Raw genomic sequence first — 18924 nt, forward strand, 5'->3', positions numbered from 1 at the left:
TTTCCAAAATCCCTGAAAACTGCAGTTGTTAAGCCCCTTCTGAAAAAGAGTAATCTTGATAACACCATATTAAGCAACTATAGACCAATATCAAATCTTCCTTTTATAGGCAAGATTATTGAAAATGTAGTTTTTAATCAGCTGAACAACTACTTAAACTCAAATGGATACCTGGACAATTTTCAATCTGGTTTCTGTCCGCATCACAGCACAGAGACATCACTCATTAAGATAATAAATGATATTCACTTTAATTCTGATTCTGGCAAAATGTCAGTGCTAGTACTACTATATCTTAGTGTTGCATTTGTCATTGTTGATCATAACATACTGTACTTCTAGAGAGACTGGAACACTAGGTCAGGCTTTCTGGGATGGTACTCAAATGGTTCATGTCATACTTAGAAGGGAGAGGTTATTATGTGAGTATAGGAGAGCATAAGTCTAAGTGGACGTCTATGACATGCGGAGTCCCACAAGGCTCAATTCTTGCACTGCTCTTGTTTAGCTTGTATATGCTCCCACTAAGTCAAATAATGAGAAAGAACCAAATTGGCAATCACAGCTATGCTGATGATACCGTTAGGTTACTGACATAACCCCAGTTCTCTGATAACATGAAGTGAGGTATCTCACTATGGGAACGCCTCAGGCGTGACCGATCGTGGAAGCACCAATAACACCACGTCTGCCAACTATGGCAGACCAATCGCTGCAGCGATCAGGGAGTCCCGCCTCCCTATATATAAACCGCAGCTACCTGCCGTTTTGTCATTCTCCGCATATCTCTTCTCCGTGCAGTAAAGACAAGGAGGGCAATGTTTGTGAGATTCCTCACTTCATGTTATCAGAGAACCGGGGTTACGTCAGTAACCTAACATTCTCTTTCTAACATTCGTTCGGTATCTCACTATGGGATATAGACAACTCCCGTATTGCCGATATGCTGACAAAGCAGACTAAAGAAGAGTAAGTTATTATCCGAGTCATAACTCCCGATGGAGGTGAAAACAGAATGATATGAGGAATTCGCCCCTTAATAAGCTGCATTATTCACCCTGACTACTCACTCCCAGGACTGAGTGGGCCAGAGAGGGTTCTGTCACATCCAGTCTATAGAAATGAGCAAATGTGTACGGAGAAGACCAGCTGGCTGCCGCGCAAATTTCTTGAATAGAAATGCCTCTAAACAGAGCCCAGGATGTTGCCATACCTCTAGTAGAGTGTGCTCATAATCCTATTGGGGGCTCTATATTCGCATTGTTGTAACATAACATGATAGCCTCCACCGCCCAGTGGGAAAGCCGTTGACAGGAGATGGGTTTTCCTTCGTAAGAGTCAGCCCATGAGACAAATAGCTGATTGCTCTTACGAAGCATGCGGGTTCTCTGAACATACGTATACAGAGCACGAACCGGACATAAACTGTGTAACCTCTCCTCCTCTGGGGATGAAAAAGGTGGTGGATGAAAAGCTAGCAGGTCCACTGATTGAACTGCACCAGCATAATCAAACACTTTAGGCACAAACGCTGAAAGGTGGTGGATGAAAAGCCAGCAGGCCCACTGATTGAGCTGCACCAGCGGGATCAAACAATTTAGGTACAAACGCCGGGTTAGGTCTAAAAGTTACTTTTCGACCCCCCGGAGCGAACATCATACATGAGGAGTGAACTGATAAAGCATGTAGCTCACTCACCCTTTTTGCTGTAGTGAGCGCAAGTAACAGAGCTGTCTTAAAAGCGAGCAAATTCAAGGCAATGTTATCAATGGGTTCGAAAGGGGCTTTTGAGAGCGCGTTCAGAACTACGGACAACTCCCAAGGCGGGAACAGTTATTGCACAAACATTGATCGTGTTGGCCAATCATACCCGCGTTAAGACCAACATGACATGCTGAGATAGCGGACAGATAAACCTTAACTGTAGAGAAGGCTCTGCCCTTATCCAGAAGGTCCTGTAGGAAGCACAGCACATCCGAAACTGAACACAAGAAAGGAACAATGTTTCTATCTGCGCACCATCCCTCAAACCCCCTCCTCCCCGGCCAGTATGGCGCGATCAGAATCATTACATGTTTGCATTGCTGAACCCTCCGTAGTGTCGGCTCGATCAGGCTCAACGGAGGGAACGCGTACAGTAACACGTCTGGCCACTCGTGGGCTAGAGCATCCACACCCAACGGTGCATCGTCGCCGGCCAGAGAGAAGAACAGGGGACATTGCGTGTCTTCGCGCGATGCAAAGAGATCTACGGTGGCCCGGCCGAATCTCTGCCACACCCTGAGGATCACTTGGGGTCTCCACTCCCCGTACAGGGGATCCCTCTGGACAGTAAATCCGCTCCCCTGTTCATTATTCCTGGAACATGTGTCGCGCGTAACGACAGGAGGGTCTTGCTGCTCCACATAATCAGTTCTTTCGCTAACAAGTGAAGATTGTGAGAATGAACTCCTCCCTGCCAATTTATGTGGGCTATCACCGTTGTATTGTCCATCCTGACCAATACATGATGATTCTTGAGAAAATACACAAAATGTCTCAGAGCTAGTAACACTGTTAGTAGTTCTAGAAAATGTATGTGCTTCTCTCTCAGTGCGGGAGACCAAACTCTTCTCACTGTTCTGCCCTCGAACACCGCCTCCCAGCCCGTCGTCACCACTTTCCTTAACATAACAGGACCCAGAGGGCATCCTGTCCTGAGAAAAGACGGGGCTCTCCAATGAAGAAGAGTGCTCATGCATTCTGGTGAGACGCACACTCTGCGGCTGAGACGGCTCTTAGGGTGAATGCCCTGTGATGCTGTCCAGATCTGAAAATCTCTCATTCGCAGCAGTCCCAGGGGAACCACTGACACTGTCGAGGCCATCAGACCCAGTAGCCGAAGACACATTCTGAAAGAGACTGATCTCCCTCATTGAAAAAGGGAGAGGCAGCTGTGAAATGTCTTGATGCAATCCTCTGATAGGAAAGCTCGAAACATCACTGAATTCAACCTGAGACCCAAGTAGACTATTTCCTGTGCAGGAGTTAGACAACTCTTCGTCTGGTTTATCTTGAAACCTAATCTCTCCAAATGCGTCACTAGTGTGTACATATCACTCTCTGCTTGCCGTGGGGATGGCGCGCAGATGAGCAGATCATTCAGATATGATGAAACTCTGACCCCTCCGTTCCTGAACGGCGTCAGAGCCGCTTATTCTGCAAACCCTGGGAGCCAAAGAAAGGCCAAAGGGTATGTTCGTATACTCGTATGCTGTGCCCTGATAAGCGAACCTCAGATATTTCCTCTGAGCAGGAAAAATATCTATGTGAAAATATGCGTCCTGGAGGTCCACAGAGGTGAACCAATCTCCCTGACGAATACTCTGACACAACATTCTGAGCGACAGCATTTTGAATTTGTATTTTCTGAGGTGTCTGTTGAGGGCCCATAAATCCAAAATGGGACGGAGACCTCCCCCTCTTTTGGGAATCACAAAATACCGGGAGTAAAAACCTATGTGGCTTTCTCTCCTTGGAATCACTCATATCACTCCTTTTCTCATTAAAGAGGATATTTCTTCCTCTAAAACCTGAGCTGCTTCGGTGTTGCAGCACACTCTAGTGGCGAAGGAGGGGAATACCGCTCCAGTGAAGGAGTTAGATTCGTCTTTATTTGTGATTGTTTTAATTTTTGTGATATTTCTTTATTTTTATCCCACTCTGCACCCTCAGCCCTTGGCCTGGATGCGTCAGAGAAAACTTCATTTGTGATGGGATGCTTATGAACTTTTGTCCTTCCTCCCTCAGAACAAACCTCGTAGGTGGAGGGAGAGACAATTCTTTGGGGGGCTCCAGAGGAACATGGGTCATTTCCCCGCACACATTGGACTTTGAACTGACGACACAAGCCTATTTCACATTCAAATTCCTTCTCCTTTTCCCCGCGGGAGGGAGAATGGAATCGTTCTGAAGGGATGGGACAGATAAACCCTGAGTGCTGTGTCCAAACCCTTCCTGATGCCAAGCTGACGTCTCAGGTCGACCACCTCTTTTTGTTTCCCTGAGGAGTTGCCGACAGGTATTTCGCTGCTGCGGCTGCGAAAGACTGTTTTGGTTTCACGAAACCGGGCTTAGACTGAAGGCCCGCGTTTCCCGGTTGTTGAGGTGTAACCGGACGGGAAGGTTGATAGTCAGAATGTCCCCCTCTCCCTGAAGGTCTGAAGTTCGGTCGGCTCGGGTGATAAGGCCGAGCTGCCGGCTTTCTGGGGAGACAGACCTCAAATGCCTCTCCCTCTTTTTCTGCAGGTCACATTGCTGACGCATCGCTGTTACCGTCGCGCCGAATATGGCCTATGAATCAATAGGGGCATCCAAAAACTCCACCTTCTCTTTGTCAGAGAGGCCTGACAAACCCAGCCATAGCGTTCTCTCTCCCACAACCACTAAGCCCATACTCCGACCGCCGCTTTGAACTGCTCTGTGGGACGAGCGCAGGTTTAAATCTGCGATGACACATATCTCCTCCCAGAGCGCTGGGTTGGGAGATCTGGAGTCCAGCTGATGCCCCATCTCCTCAAATAACTCCGCTTGATAGGCACTAAGGAGGGACATTGCGTTCAAAGCACGAACGGCCAGTGCAGATGATTTATAGATCTTTTGAAAAACAGAGGCGGCGAAGCACTCTGTTTTCCCTGGCAGTGAGGCTCCGGTTGCAGAGAGCGCTGCCCTGCGACTTGGGTGCAAATGATTAGCCACAGAAGATTCGACAGGGGGAGGATCCGCCATCCCCAAATCCTCCATTCCCTGAACATCCAGCCTCGAGAAGCCCTTGACGGGCACACGGTGGGAAAAAGGCTTGTCCCAAAACCTCTTAATTTCAGCCACACAAGCCGGGACGGCTGGAATAAACTGCCTCGCTAGAGGGAGACGTGACGGAAGCCTCTTTCCATCATACAAATCTCTTTCAGCCCCCTGACCTGCCGGTTGGGATGGCCAGTTGATCGACAGTTTAGTTGCGGCCCTGCGACAGACCGCAAGTAGATCCGTGCCCGTCTGTACAGGGGAGGGTGAACTCACATCTTGTGCACTCGGCGGACACGACTGATTTGGAGGAAGAATAGCATCTTCATCATCGTCATCCTTGTCCTCGAGGATGGCCGACAACACTTCGTCCTCATCGTCTTCATCTCCCACTAATGGATCTTCGAACAGTGGGGGAAGGACGGGTGACACCCTCTCCATCATCTCTCCCCACGAGCTGACGGCCTGCGGACAATCCATCGGTTCCTCTCTGGGTTGAGCAGAGAGGCATGGGTCCGACTTCCCAGCTACTGCCATGCGGAGTCTCCACTCTTGGGTTTTAGCCGAGAACTTTGTGCAGTGAGGACAGCCCTTGGGGTTAGACAGAGCTGCCTGAGCGTGTTTAGCACCCAAACAGGAGATGCAGAGGCCGTGTGAATTCTTTGCAGAAATCCACATTCCACAAGCACACAGATGTGGAGGAAGACCTTTTCCTCCAGGGCTTCGCAGTGGCCATGGGGCCTGCACTCTCTTTGTACGGTAAGCCCACCACAACGTGACAACTAGTACGGAGCTGTGCTGCGACAGAGAGCTCTCCTTTTCCTTCTTTTTGGTGCGTGGTGAGTGCCCCCAAAAACTTGGAAAATAAATTGAAAACTTAGAGCAGAAAACTCGTCCTGACGCGTTAGTTATCTCACTCTAAGTGAAGTCGCTCAACAAACGTTAGGAATATATTGCGTTTGGGACGTTACCTCGTGGCTCCGTCTGTAAACTGTTAAGCAAATAATTCTCGAAGTTTGCTGAGCCAGCTTCCGAAAATGTTCACGGGGAAGAGAGCGAGAATGATGAAATGGCAGGTAGCTGTGGTTTATATAAAGGGAGGCGGGACTCCCTGATCGCTGCAGCGATTGGTCTGCCATAGTTGTCCGGTTTTAGCTATTATGCCGCCCACAGCTGGAACCAGCTTCCAGAAGAGATCAGATGTATAATTATTTTCTATTTTTAACTGTTTTAAATTCATTTTAAATCAATTTTTAATTTCATTTAAAAAGTTTTTAAATTCCTTGTTTTATTGATGTGATTATTTTTTTATGATTATTTTACTTCCTTTTATGTTAAGCACTTTGAATTACCATTGTGTATGAAATGTGCTATATAAATACACTTGCCTTGCCTTGCCTTGTTATCTTGGACATTCGAATACAGAACAAATGACTCTTATGGACTGATTCTTGCTAGTGAATCAAAAGCATACAGTGCAAACAGTGTAGCCCGATTCATGAATGACAATAATGAGTCAGTTCCTTTTAGTGCATACAGCTTACACTTAACAGGAGACCTAAATCAGTGTAGTTACTGACTGTTCATATACCAACATGGAGTTAAAGCATGCATTATGCATTTTGTCAATAGTACTTTATAAATATTAATGAAAACTATGCCATTGATTTATTTCTTAAAGGGATAGTTTACTCCAAAATAAAAATTATTTTATTTACTCATCTTCATGTAATTACAAACCTCTTTGTCTTTCTTTCTTCTTTAGAAAGAACTTTTACAAAGTTAAATGGGTCCAAATAACATTGACTTTCATTGTATGACAAATACCACAATTTTTCAAAAATATCTTATTTTGCTCCACAGAAGAAAAAAGTCATACATGTAAAGTGATGATGCTTAAACTATGACAGAGTTTAATTTTTTTGAGTGAATTATCTCTTTAATATACTAAAAGGAACTGGAATTGTGAATTAAAAAAAAAAAATCCTAATGGCTCCAACTACTTTTGACTCCAGAAGCGTTGGGCTCTTGCATCCACTGCTCAGAAATTACATCTGGCAGCTCAAGGTTCAGGTCAGTCATAGAGCCAGTTTTCTTTCATATGATATTGATTTTCCTCCTGACATCAATGTGCTTCCTCCCATGCAAACAACAGCACAGAGGAAAGACAACCATTGTTAAGCGCACAGGAAAAATAAAAAACTTCCTAGTAACAGCGGATGAATTCCTAAGAGCAGAAGGAGGCACTCATCCCCAGAGCTCTGCAACTCAACAGGCTGTAGTTAACATGGTGTTCAAAGAGGCCGATGTCACAGCGTGATCTTGCTGCTTGCATTCTGTGTGTGTGAACGTCCTGTGTCTGTTGCACTTAATAAGACTTTCAACAGGAGCCTGAGGGTATCCAACGGGACATTTTGGGGTGATTTAAACAGAGGGATGTCCTCTTAACACATGGTTCCATTTATAATTGAAGCGGAGAACACCTGAATGTCACCTCATGGCCCACGTAAACTGTTTTTAGAGGGCACTTAGACCGCAATCTGCTCCATTTGCCTTCAGGTCATATGACACATACCAGTCGCTGGAAGGAAACGCTTCCCAAAGCACACCTATTTATCCTAAAGGTGGAGATAATAGGCACTTAGCGAAGTTCAGAGTTAACACTTCTATACACTGATATTACGCCTGATTGAACAATTACAGGCCACAAAACCGACTATCAGGCTAAAAATAAAGGGGGTGAGAGCAAACAAAAGACTAAATATATTAATAATTCCGGTCTCCTTGACGACGCTCTCTCTCCGCAGAACGCCCACACAGGCGTGCTGAGCTCTAGGCCGATACCTTGTGCGTTTCTGAGGCTTTCCGGGCATTCTTTGCTTTCTGTGCATTTTCCTTCTCTCGCTTTCACCTTAAAAGCTCTTTGACCAAACTCAATGGTCAGGTTACGGCTGCATTAAATGAAAGGAAATCACCAGCATTCATCATAACTGGATCATCATGTTTTTGAAAGCTTCTTTGTATCATGAAGATCAACAGATTCATTTGACAGTTTTTTTTTATGCTTGACCAGAAAGCAGCAGGTACGATGGGAGCTTTTTTTTGTAGGTATAATTACACTTTCAGAAAACATGCTTTTTTTTTTTAAATAAAAAACTGTAATTTCATAAAGCCACCCCCACCTCCCTCTTCACCTGGGTAAGTACCACAAACATCTTCAAATCCTGACTAAAGATGATATTGGTTTCCAGAGCAACCACTTATACTTGCCACACACATTGTGCCAGAGCGATCATCTGCTGTGTATCCATGCAGTACTATCACGCTGAATATGTTTCATTCGTGTTTGTGCACAGATGAGAATTTCAGTCCTGTGCGTCAGTAGCACTTATAAAATGTTCCCTGACTTCAGATGTTGTCTGCAACGCATCTAATGACCCAGACTGCCCATCAAAGCATATGGAGAAAGAGAAAGAGAGGCATGATATACTTTTAATTGTATACATAATAGTGATCTGGGGAGTCTTTTCTATGTGAATCTCACAATAGCATGTCTAAGTCACATTTCACCTCAAAAAACAAAGAAAAATAATTAAATAATGAACGAAGGCTTTAAGATATCAAAAATATGCCAAAAAAAAAAATAAAAAAAATGCTCCTGGGGTATAAAGTCCATAAATCGGTGCTCTTTGGATGTGGGATTTCTAAATTCATCAAAAAACGAATCACTCCAAGGCACTCGAAATGATAGTGAAAAATTAAAAAGCCTTTATTCACATGGCTTTACATTAAAAATATAGTAATATATTAATTTTTTTATTTCTATATTTTTTTACATAAATCAGCAAAAATGATAGGTAGTAATAAATACACATTTAAAAAAATACTCTTTCAAAAAATATTTTTAAATATGACCTTTTTTCCATTATAGTAATGAGATTTTTTTTTAAAGTGGTATTTTTTAAGTAAAAAAAAAAAAACGTTAAAAAAGGCTTAAAGGAATAGTTTACCCAATGTTCTAAACCTCAGGCCATCCAAGATGTAGATGAATTTGTTCTTCAACAGATTTGGAGAAATTTAGAATTTAGCAGCTGCAAATCCACCATTCCATAATCCATAATAACGCTCCCTCCAGTGAAAAAGTTCATTCCACATGGTCCTCTCACATCAAAATCCACAGACATATTTATTTAGAACTGTTTTCGTTTGTAAACAGTGCTTCATCCGTGCATATTTTCCCCCTGATTCAGACAACTTTTTCCACAGGAGAAAGCAATATTATGGATATTTATTATGGACTTTTATCACAAAAGCTTTTTGCTTCACAAGACATTAATTGATGGACTGGAGTCATGTGGATTACTTGCAGATTATTTATGTTTTTATCAGCTGTTTGGACTAAACCCATTCACCACAAAGGATCCATTGGTTGAGCAAGTGATGTAATGCTAAATTTCTTAAAATTTGTTCCGATGAAGAAACAAACATCTTGAGGGTGAGTAAATTTAAAGCAAATTTTCATTTTGGGATATCTTGGGGTAATATATATATATGAATATTGGGACTTGGACTGGGAACTGCTCTTGACAGGTTTCGTGAGATTCACCCTCCTGACTGAACACAGAACAGCAGCAGTATATTGATTATGTCTGAATGCTTTTGATTTCTGAGAAATATTCTGCTTGCTAACAGCACATTTTGACAGGGTAATTTAATACTGCCTGTGCCGGGCCCTCCTCAAGAGAGGCTGTGTAAGCAGCACGGTCCGTTAGATGCAAATTATATTTAATTCATTTTTATGGAATAGTGTTATATTTTCAACACTTTTTTTGCTTTTTCCAAGTAATCTTGCTGACAGACGTCTTGGAATAGGATACTTCATGCCATAATTCTTGCACTACAGCTCAACTCTGTGAGTGAAAATACGCCTCTGTGTGTGTAATGACATTCCCATTCCCTGATTTTAAAAGAGGTGAGGGAGAGAGGCGCTGGTACAGTAAAATGTAATGTACATAAGGCAAATCCTTTGGGTTTACACCACTGACAACATGAGAGCTTTTAGTCTTTAACAGCCCTATCACTTCCGGTCTGAAGACAGAATACCGCTGCACGCACTGACATCAAGAGCACAACATTAAAAAGCAGACCTTATTAGACAGTGCATGGATCACATTTCAAGCTGAAGCTTTTTGGTTCATAATGTAATACATTTCCATTTACAGAATCCTACAATATTGTTTTTTTACTCGGGCATGTAAGGAGATGTCTACCAAAATAGCAACTGTGAGGAAAAAGAACATAAACCTGCTTTAAAGGAATGTTCCGGGTTCAATACAAGTTCAGCTAAAACAATTTTAACTTGTCCCTCTATTGGTAAAACAAGCAAACAAAGATTGTGCTCGCAGTAATGCATTTCCACTGAAAGTGGGACATGGTAATGCACCAAAATAAACTTTAAAATACTTTATTAAGCATTTACGTATGACCTAACACTTTACATTATACCTGTTAAACGTGACTAGCGTGCCTGAATCACTTGCCAACCTTGTTTGAGCAAGGTTATATCCAATCCTTCAATTTTTACAACCATGGAAAGCTGGGAAATAGGAAGAGATGTAATTTATCTATGCTTGAAGTGATGTTTACATTAAACAAACTCACCCACAAGAACACATAACTGTAGTTTAATCTACCTTAAAGGGGTCCTATTATGCTTTTTCACTTTTTTAATTTTAGTCAGTGTGTAGTGTGTATGTTTGGGCATAAAAAAGATCTAGAAAGTTACAAATCTCAAAGTCCACTCGAAAGGGAGATATTTCGTTTTTAAAAAATCCCTTTTCAAGAACTACAACGAACGGCTCGTTTGGACTACAGCGTTTGTTTTCCAGGCTTTGTGATATCACAAAGCGGCCCATTAGAATATCATTAAAAATAATTCCCGCCTACAGAAATTCGAATGGTTGGGGGGTGGGGAGGGGGCGAGGTTGTGGTTAGAACGCTTGTTTGAGTGAGTCAATCACAACGCACTGGGACAGCTAACCAATCACAACACATTTTGTTTTTCGGAAGGTGGACCTTCATCAAAGCCGGAACTAATCGAGCCGTTTGTGCCAGGCTGGGGAGAAAGGTATTTTAATAATGTAAATTATGTGAAAAATAATGCGTTTTTCGAACCACCAAGCATGAGAGCATGTCCTAGTACACCCCCAAAACAAAATCAAGACTTTGTAAAAGAGCATAATACCCAGACAGCAACATAGTGTTGGCCCAGATCCGGCCCACATCTGGCCCATGTGAAATCCATGCGGGCCAGATGTGGGCCGGATCTGGGCCGAAACTGTCTGCTGTCTGGGTAGGACCCCTTTAAACAATAACCACACCTGTAAAATTATGATTTAGGAAACTTTTCAGCTCAAACAACACATATTTTGATAGAAACAAATTACAGAAATCATTACTAAGTAAAGCTTCAATTAGTTAACACCCATTGTAATATAAAGCTTGTTTCTAAGTCTTAGCATCCCTTTCATGAACGTGAAACTGTTAATATTTTTCATTTTATTTCTGCTTATTTTTTTTTATTGTTGTTGTTAACTACAACAACAATAAAAAAAAATAAGCAGAAATAAAATGAAAAATATTAACATTTTTGGCTAATTAAAAAAAGCAGAAATAAAAAATAAATATAAAAAAATAAAAACAAAAAAGAAACGAAAAGTAGAAATGTTGTCTTAGCAGCTAATTAAAATAAGTTTACATTGAAATTCAAAATTACTAAAACTAAAACTGAAATACAAGTAAATTAAAGCTATTAATATAAAAAAATAAAAAAAACTGATAAAATGACAAAAGCACATAACAACATTACTAAAACTTAAAAATGAAGACGGAAACTTCAAAATGTAAAAATAAAAGCCAATTCAAAATATGAATAAATACTATAATAATATATGAATAATACTAAAATATCACAGTTTTGTGGTAATCAATATAGACTTCATAGAGTTTTACTTGTACTGCACCAGAAACATTGGTGTAACTTTCAAGAACAAACGTCAGGGTATGCTATGATTAGACCACAACTGCCACAGTAAAGAGTGATTCTTTTAGAGCTTGAGTAAAAACCAATGAAGATGTTCAGAGGAAACCCAGCGAAAACAGCAAAAACAAGCCTCTGGGGTAAAAATCTGGAAAGCATCTCAGTGTAACAGCCTTGTCTCAGACTACGCTCTTGAATGCTGTGGGGAAAGCACAAATGTCTCCTGTAATGTCTATCCATGTCACTATAGAACCTCTGGGACTGTTACTTTTGTCATATAAAGTGACGGCAAGACATTCGAAAAACATCCACTCCATTGATTTCCTTCTTCTTGGTTTCATTAACACACGCACAAACTAAAATCTTGATGTGTTTCATGTCCATATCTGGCACGTCAGTCTAGCTAATGAGGTACCACAATTTAACGTTCAAAACACACACATGCGCACACACTGCCTGCCCACCTGACACTCTGCAAGAGCGAGCCTCATTGCCATGGCAGCCGGCTATTTATACACTACACCACACAATCAGGCCTTGTCACAGTCAACAGGGGTGTAAGAAAAGCCGTGGATATGTCAGTCAATCAGGACACGTTTTCCTGTGACTCACTGCCTAATGGCAAGAGTTAACAGGTTGGACTAATCATGGCTGGATGAGGCAGTTGTGCAATTCTGTCACTATATTACCACTATATTATATATTATCAATCTATCACACACATCACATACAGTTACACCTGCGCTTGAACAGTCTAAATGTCAACATTTGAGCATAATTTACTCCTTTCTGTTTTGTGAAATAGACAGGAGAAATACTGACACCTGACTCCACTGAGGGGGACAAGATTTGGGTAACGTGGCCCCGTTAGCCTATATTTGCAGACTATACATACTGTTCTGGAAAACTATAATACATTCTTTTTTTTTTTTAAATCTTTTGTAACATTATAAATGTCTTTGCTGTGACTTTTGATCAATTTAATGCATCCTTGCTGAATAAATGAATAAAAATAAATAAATAAACAAACAAACAAATAAAAATAAAAATAAATACATCTTTAAATTAATTGAAATTGCATCACTGCTTATAATTTCAAATAAATATTCTAAGGTGTATTCAGCTGTAACTAAAAATGTTTTAAAACTGTATACTTAGTGTCTGTGGCTGGATTGAAGATCCAGACACAAGAGAAAACAAAATCAATAAATCAGCATAAGTCAACAAGCAACTATTCCGCATTCAAACCTTTAAACCCTTGAAAGAACTCTGCCTTGATATAAAAAAGAGCTATTCAAGCTGCTGTGTTGAAGAATAATACATTTTAAAGTCAACCTGGGGTTGAGGAAATTAAAAATGACTGAAATTCCTAAAGCCTTTGGTGTTGTCAGCCACACAGTGCAGGAGTATCTGCACTGAACACTCCAGGGGCCTGTTATTGAAATTAACCAAACACAAAATGAAAGCTGCTTCATCTGACATATTGACAGTGTAAGGTCCTTTTCAATATGTATGTGTGTGACTGACTATAAATGTCAGAGTAACAGAATTGAACAGAATTGAATGGTAAAATTACAGTAGCATCTGGTAAACATAGTAATACGCCGTCAACAATATATATTGTGCAGTTAAGTTCACAAGAAATAATTTTTGTCCTGATTTGTGTTATTATAGTCTTATATTATATTATATTCTGTGTTAGATAAGGTTAACAACTGATGTACTGTAAGTTATGACAAATTGTTAAATTAGCCTATGTCAAGACCTCAACATTTGCAAAATCCTTCTCAAATCTTATGCACAAAATAAGCATGAGCATTTCAGCACCACGGAGAGCAACATTGGCATACATTTACTTCTTTACACTAGCGGTCAAAAGATTGAAATAATTGTTTTTTTTATTTTTATTATGCTCACCAAGGCTGCATTTATTTGCTAAAAATACAGCAAATTCATTAATAGTGTGAAATATTATTACAATTTTTAAGAGCTTTTTTAAATACATTTTAAAATGTAATTTATTCCTGTGATGCAAAGCAGCCATTACTCCAGTCTTTGGTATAACAGGATCCTTCAGAAATCATTCTAATATGCTGATTTGGTGCATAAGAAACATTTATTATTATTATTTCTTATATTATATTATATTCTGTGTTAGATAAGGTTAACAACTGATGTACTGTAAGTTATGATAAATTGTTAAATTAGCCTATGTCAAGACCTCAACATTTGCAAAATCCTTCTCAAATCTTATGCACAAAATAAGCATGAGCATTTCAGCACCACGGAGAGCAACATTGGCATACATTTACTTCTTTACACTAGCGGTCAAAAGATTGAAATAATTGTTTTTTTTATTTTTATTATGCTCACCAAGGCTGCATTTATTTGCTAAAAATACAGCAAATTCATTAATAGTGTGAAATATTATTACAATTTTTAAGAGCTTTTTTAAATACATTTTAAAATGTAATTTATTCCTGTGATGCAAAGCAGCCATTACTCCAGTCTTTGGTATAACAGGATCCTTCAGAAATCATTCTAATATGCTGATTTGGTGCATAAGAAACATTTATTATTATTATCAGCGTTGAAAACTGTTATTACATTTTTGTAGAAAATGAAACATAAAAAGGTTTGGGTGAAGATAAAAAAAAAAACAAGGTTGCATTAAATTGTGTGACATTAAATACATTTATAATGTCATGAAACAGCATTTTCAAATAAATGCTTTTCTTTTGAACTTTCTAGTCATCAATGAATCCTGAAAAAAATGTAACAAAGTTTACACAAAAATATTAAGCATCAAAAACTAATAATACTATTGATAATAATATCAATAATATTGACAATAATAACCATTATTAACAAATGATCACTAATAATTGATAAGCACCAATATTGATAATAATAAGAAAGTTTTACATTGATTATCAAGAAATGCTTATAGAGCATTAAATCAGCAAATTAGAAAGATTATTGAAGGATCACATGACACTGAAGACTGGAGTAAAGTCAAGTGAAAAGTTACAAAAATAAATTACATTTTAAAATATATTTAAATAGAAAACAGTTCTCTTTAAGTGTAATAATATTTCAAAATCTTGCTGTTTTGCTGTATTTTTTATCAAATAAATGCAATCTTTGTAAGAATAAGAGACTTCTTATTAAACATAAAACAATTAATAATTCCAAAATTTGACCAGTAGTGTATAATCTATTTCCCTTCTCACATTCAACTTTGATGCATATATGAATGCATACTAAGATACCTTTTTCCCTTTCTCACCATTTCTATAGTGCGCAAACACGCACTCAATCATATCACTTCAAAGATAATCTCAAGAGAGATTAACTATTCCATACAGCCTGCATAAACAGTCATGTATACACAGGCAGAGTGTGTGCGTCGACGTGCACGGATATGCCTCTGCCGGTAATGTTTCATATTGCTCTCTATTCCTGTCAATCCCTGGATGCTTAACTGTCTCACAGAATAATAATCACACTGACTGCTGTAATCCCTACTGTGCACAGAGGTTTCCCTGATATCCCCACTGTGCTGGGCTGCGTTGAGCTTTGCTGAGCTGAACCAACCCCCGCCACACACATACACACATCCTCGTCCTGCCTGGATCACTGCTATTAACAATGCGGGCCAAGTAATCCTAATTTGTACCTCTAAAGAAAGCTAATCCATTGTACAGAAATAACTAATCTGTAAAGAGCAAACACCATTCTTAGGCGGGAAAATCCTGTTAGCGTCTGCTTGATTACCTTACCATTAGACTTCCCGTGCAAAAGTGCTCTAAGTTCAGTCACATGGCTAACCTCATCAACTGGGCTAATGTCTGCAGCCTTGTTGATTTCAGCTACAAATTGAGTTAATATTTCATGCTGACAGGGTCGGTTTTACTCCACGGGTGAACTAACGCTAAATGTGGCTATAGTGAATAATTCACATACCTGATAAGACTAAGCGTGGCTGCGTTTAATTATTAATGATCTTAATATTGCAAAATGCACTGATCAATGCATCTCTACAGTGAATGGGAGAAGTGAGTGAAAGGAAAGATGTGGGCAGAACAGTTGGGCTGAGTGGCACTGCATTACAGACGGCTCCAATCAGAGCAGTGCACATCTCACATGACAACAAGTACTGGATGATGCAATAACGAGTTTGGAGTTTTTTCTTACAGATTGAACTAAATCAAAAGTAATACAAGCTAAAAGCTCATTAACCTGGAAAATCAGTTACAGACGGCTCCAATCAGAGCAGCGCACATCTCACATGACAACAAGTACTGGATGATGCAATAACGAGTTTGGAGTTTTTCTTACAGATTGAACTAAATCAAAAGTAATACAAGCTAAAAGCTCATTAACCTGGAAAATCAGCTAGATTTCAGAAAGAACTATTAGGGAAGTTTGTTTCCACCATGGGAAAAAAAAAAAAAGATAACTGCAAATTTCTCTCTCACAATTCAGACTTTTTTTCTCACAATTCTGAGAAATAAAAGTCAGAAATGAGAGATATAAACTCGGAATTTATAGATAAAAACGTGCAATTCAGAGAAAAAAAAATCAGACTGCGAGATGTAAACTCACAATTCAGATTTAAAAATGCAGAATTGTGAGATGTAACTCAGAATTCTCAGAAAACTGTCACAATTGTGAGATATAAACTGTTTATATATATTGCTAGAAAGTCAGAAATATATCTGAATTTATATCTTGTAATTCTGATTTTTCTCACAATTCTCAGAAAAAAAAATCTGAATTGTGAGATGAAAAGTCAAAAGTACTTTTTTCTTTTTTAAATCTGTGGCAGAAATGGTCTTCCATAGGATATGAAGTAATTTTTCAAGCTGTAAGAGTAAGATTTTCTGTGACTGCGTGGATTATGTGACTTTCAATGCTCTGAGATCCAACGGACATGTTTGGAGGTAATCTAGGATTAGAGCACCTTGTTCAAACTCTCACCTTTAAAGGTAAGACCACAAGTGACAGACAACAAACCTCTCACACACATATCCCCTAATTTGACACAATGGCAGAGCGAATCAAAGCCAGTGTATCTGAGATCAGATTAAGCCTTCATAAATAATACAATATGAGAACAACCATGTCAAAAACTGAAAATAAAGTGCAAATATGTCAGTTTTGAACCACACTGTGACTGACACACAGTATCATGCTACCCAGGTGAGGTCAGATACTGAACAATTTCATCATGTCAGTGTCCATCAACTTTAGAACTGTATAAACACAGGTCCAGGTGACTGATGATCACTTCTTGTGTCAGTCTTTAGCATATGTGCCCATCCCCTTGTGGGACTCTAAACTGACAGCATCCTCCCCTCAGTGCCCATGTGAGAGGGCTAACCCATCTGCATATTCATGACTGTGAAATGGACACAGTCACCATGGAGACAACCTGGTCTCATATGATGATGTGGATATGGACTATTCAGGACTTTTGATGCAATGTTTCTTGCAGGTATAATCAAATCAGCACGAGTTCTACAGTCAAAATGAAGTCAAACATAGATCAACAAATCTAACACGGTCAGCATAGACTTCATATTGTGTCAACTAATGCTCCAAATTAAACTTTTATCTATGTTGTACATGAAACAACTGTGCTCACTATCTATCATTGAACCGTTAACACTTTAATACAGCCACTAGTCGCAAACTTTGACTGGCAAAAAAATAAACTGATACAGTTTCTAGTTCCAAAACAAGTAGGATATCTTTCAAGCTTTTTTTCAAAGTGATCATCTGACATTGGAAGTGATTTGCTGGTGCTGATCTGCACTACGAAAGCATTAACATGATGAGAAAATACCACATCCTCCCCAATGTAGTACTGATAGGATTTTAATATTAAAAACACTTCCCTTACTAGACCTTGGCACTAAAACAGATTGAGCAAAGCTCACAGGCAGATGAAACTAAGCTATGAGATTTCAGAACCATGGACAGCGACATTAAAAGCTCCTCCTGGTACATAGAATGACCGGACATGTCCAAAGGTCTGCTACATATCAATGGCCCAATAAATAATTAAAGATATAAACAGACATACCATGTTGACCTCAGACACCATGTCTATGCTTGCCACATCGATGCTCATGCCAACTGCGACCGGTGCACCTTAAATGAGAAGAAAAACTTAATCCTCAAGTTCACAGAAAGCATTTATTTATTTTATATCAATGTTAAAAACAATCTTGACATACTTATGCAACCTTAAAAGTAAGAAATAATGACGTGAGCAACATCATACCTCCAAAGTCTGGTCGAAGACGAATGTCATAGCCTTTCAAAAGCTTGTCCACTGTCTCTTTGACAAAAGACATGTTTCCTGGTTCATTGGCGCTGAAAATAAATAATAAAGAAGGTTATTTCCATCATATTAGAGCCCAGGAGGTTTATGCTCTCGCGCATTGGTCTCCACCAGCTCTTCTTACCTTTGAGCACAGCACATCACTGCCACAATTACCGGTAATGAAAGAACACCAAACAGCCTTCGTTTCTGTATTCCAAACATTCCTTATACTCTTTCAGGCAAGGAATCGAGCGACAAAACGGACGTTGTAAGGTTTCCTTGCGTAGGTAACAGGTTACGTTATTCCATAAGTGGGTTTTTGCTAAAGAACTCCAATTACTGTCAAACGCGCGTAAACAAATCGCTGCGATCCGGGTTTTCGCTCTCTTGCGGAGACTGCGCTATTTGGTTAGGTGCTCGGTAAATGCAATGCATTTTGCCCAAGACACTACCGGAGCTTGCAGCAGGGGAGTCGGTGTTTGGGGCTCAGCCAGATCTTCTCCATCCTTCGGTTTTGACGCCCGTATAGCTGTGCTGTCCCGAATACCCTCTGCTGAAGTCTCAGTCTTACGCCTCTTTTTATGTTTCAGCTACAAGCAAAAGATGGTCTGTCGGGACAGTTGACTTATTTTTCACATATACCCAACAAAAAGCGCCTGTTATTAGATGATCGCTCGGGAAAAACGTCAGGCGTAATTCCGTTACATGTAACTAGTTACTCCCCAACACTGCACGTCACAAATACAGCACAAAAATTTCGTTTTGGTTT

At 39.8% G+C, this 18924-nt stretch overlaps 1 protein-coding gene across 3 annotated transcripts in view; it reads right to left on the reverse strand.

The window, feature by feature from the left end:
• The window catches only part of LOC107673538 (gamma-aminobutyric acid receptor subunit beta-3), a 76843-nt gene that overhangs the window by 42107 nt on the left and 15812 nt on the right, over positions 1–18924 (reverse strand). For 2 of the 3 annotated variants that reach the window (XM_016467157.1, XM_016467156.1), the window contains exons 1-3: positions 18298–18824; positions 18114–18205; positions 17913–17980 (exon numbers count right to left, since the gene is read on the reverse strand). In XM_016467157.1, the coding sequence (XP_016322643.1) occupies positions 17913–17980; positions 18114–18205; positions 18298–18377 (240 nt within the window). In that variant the 5' untranslated portion in view covers positions 18378–18824. Of the gene's footprint in view, positions 1–17912; positions 17981–18113; positions 18208–18297; positions 18825–18924 lie in introns of those variants that run through there. The other variant, XM_016467158.1, reaches the window with a different exon arrangement.

This window comes from Sinocyclocheilus anshuiensis, unplaced genomic scaffold (genome assembly GCF_001515605.1).
Source record: "Sinocyclocheilus anshuiensis isolate Anshui unplaced genomic scaffold, SAMN03320099.WGS_v1.1 scaffold44, whole genome shotgun sequence".
Lineage (NCBI taxonomy): Eukaryota > Metazoa > Chordata > Actinopteri > Cypriniformes > Cyprinidae > Sinocyclocheilus > Sinocyclocheilus anshuiensis.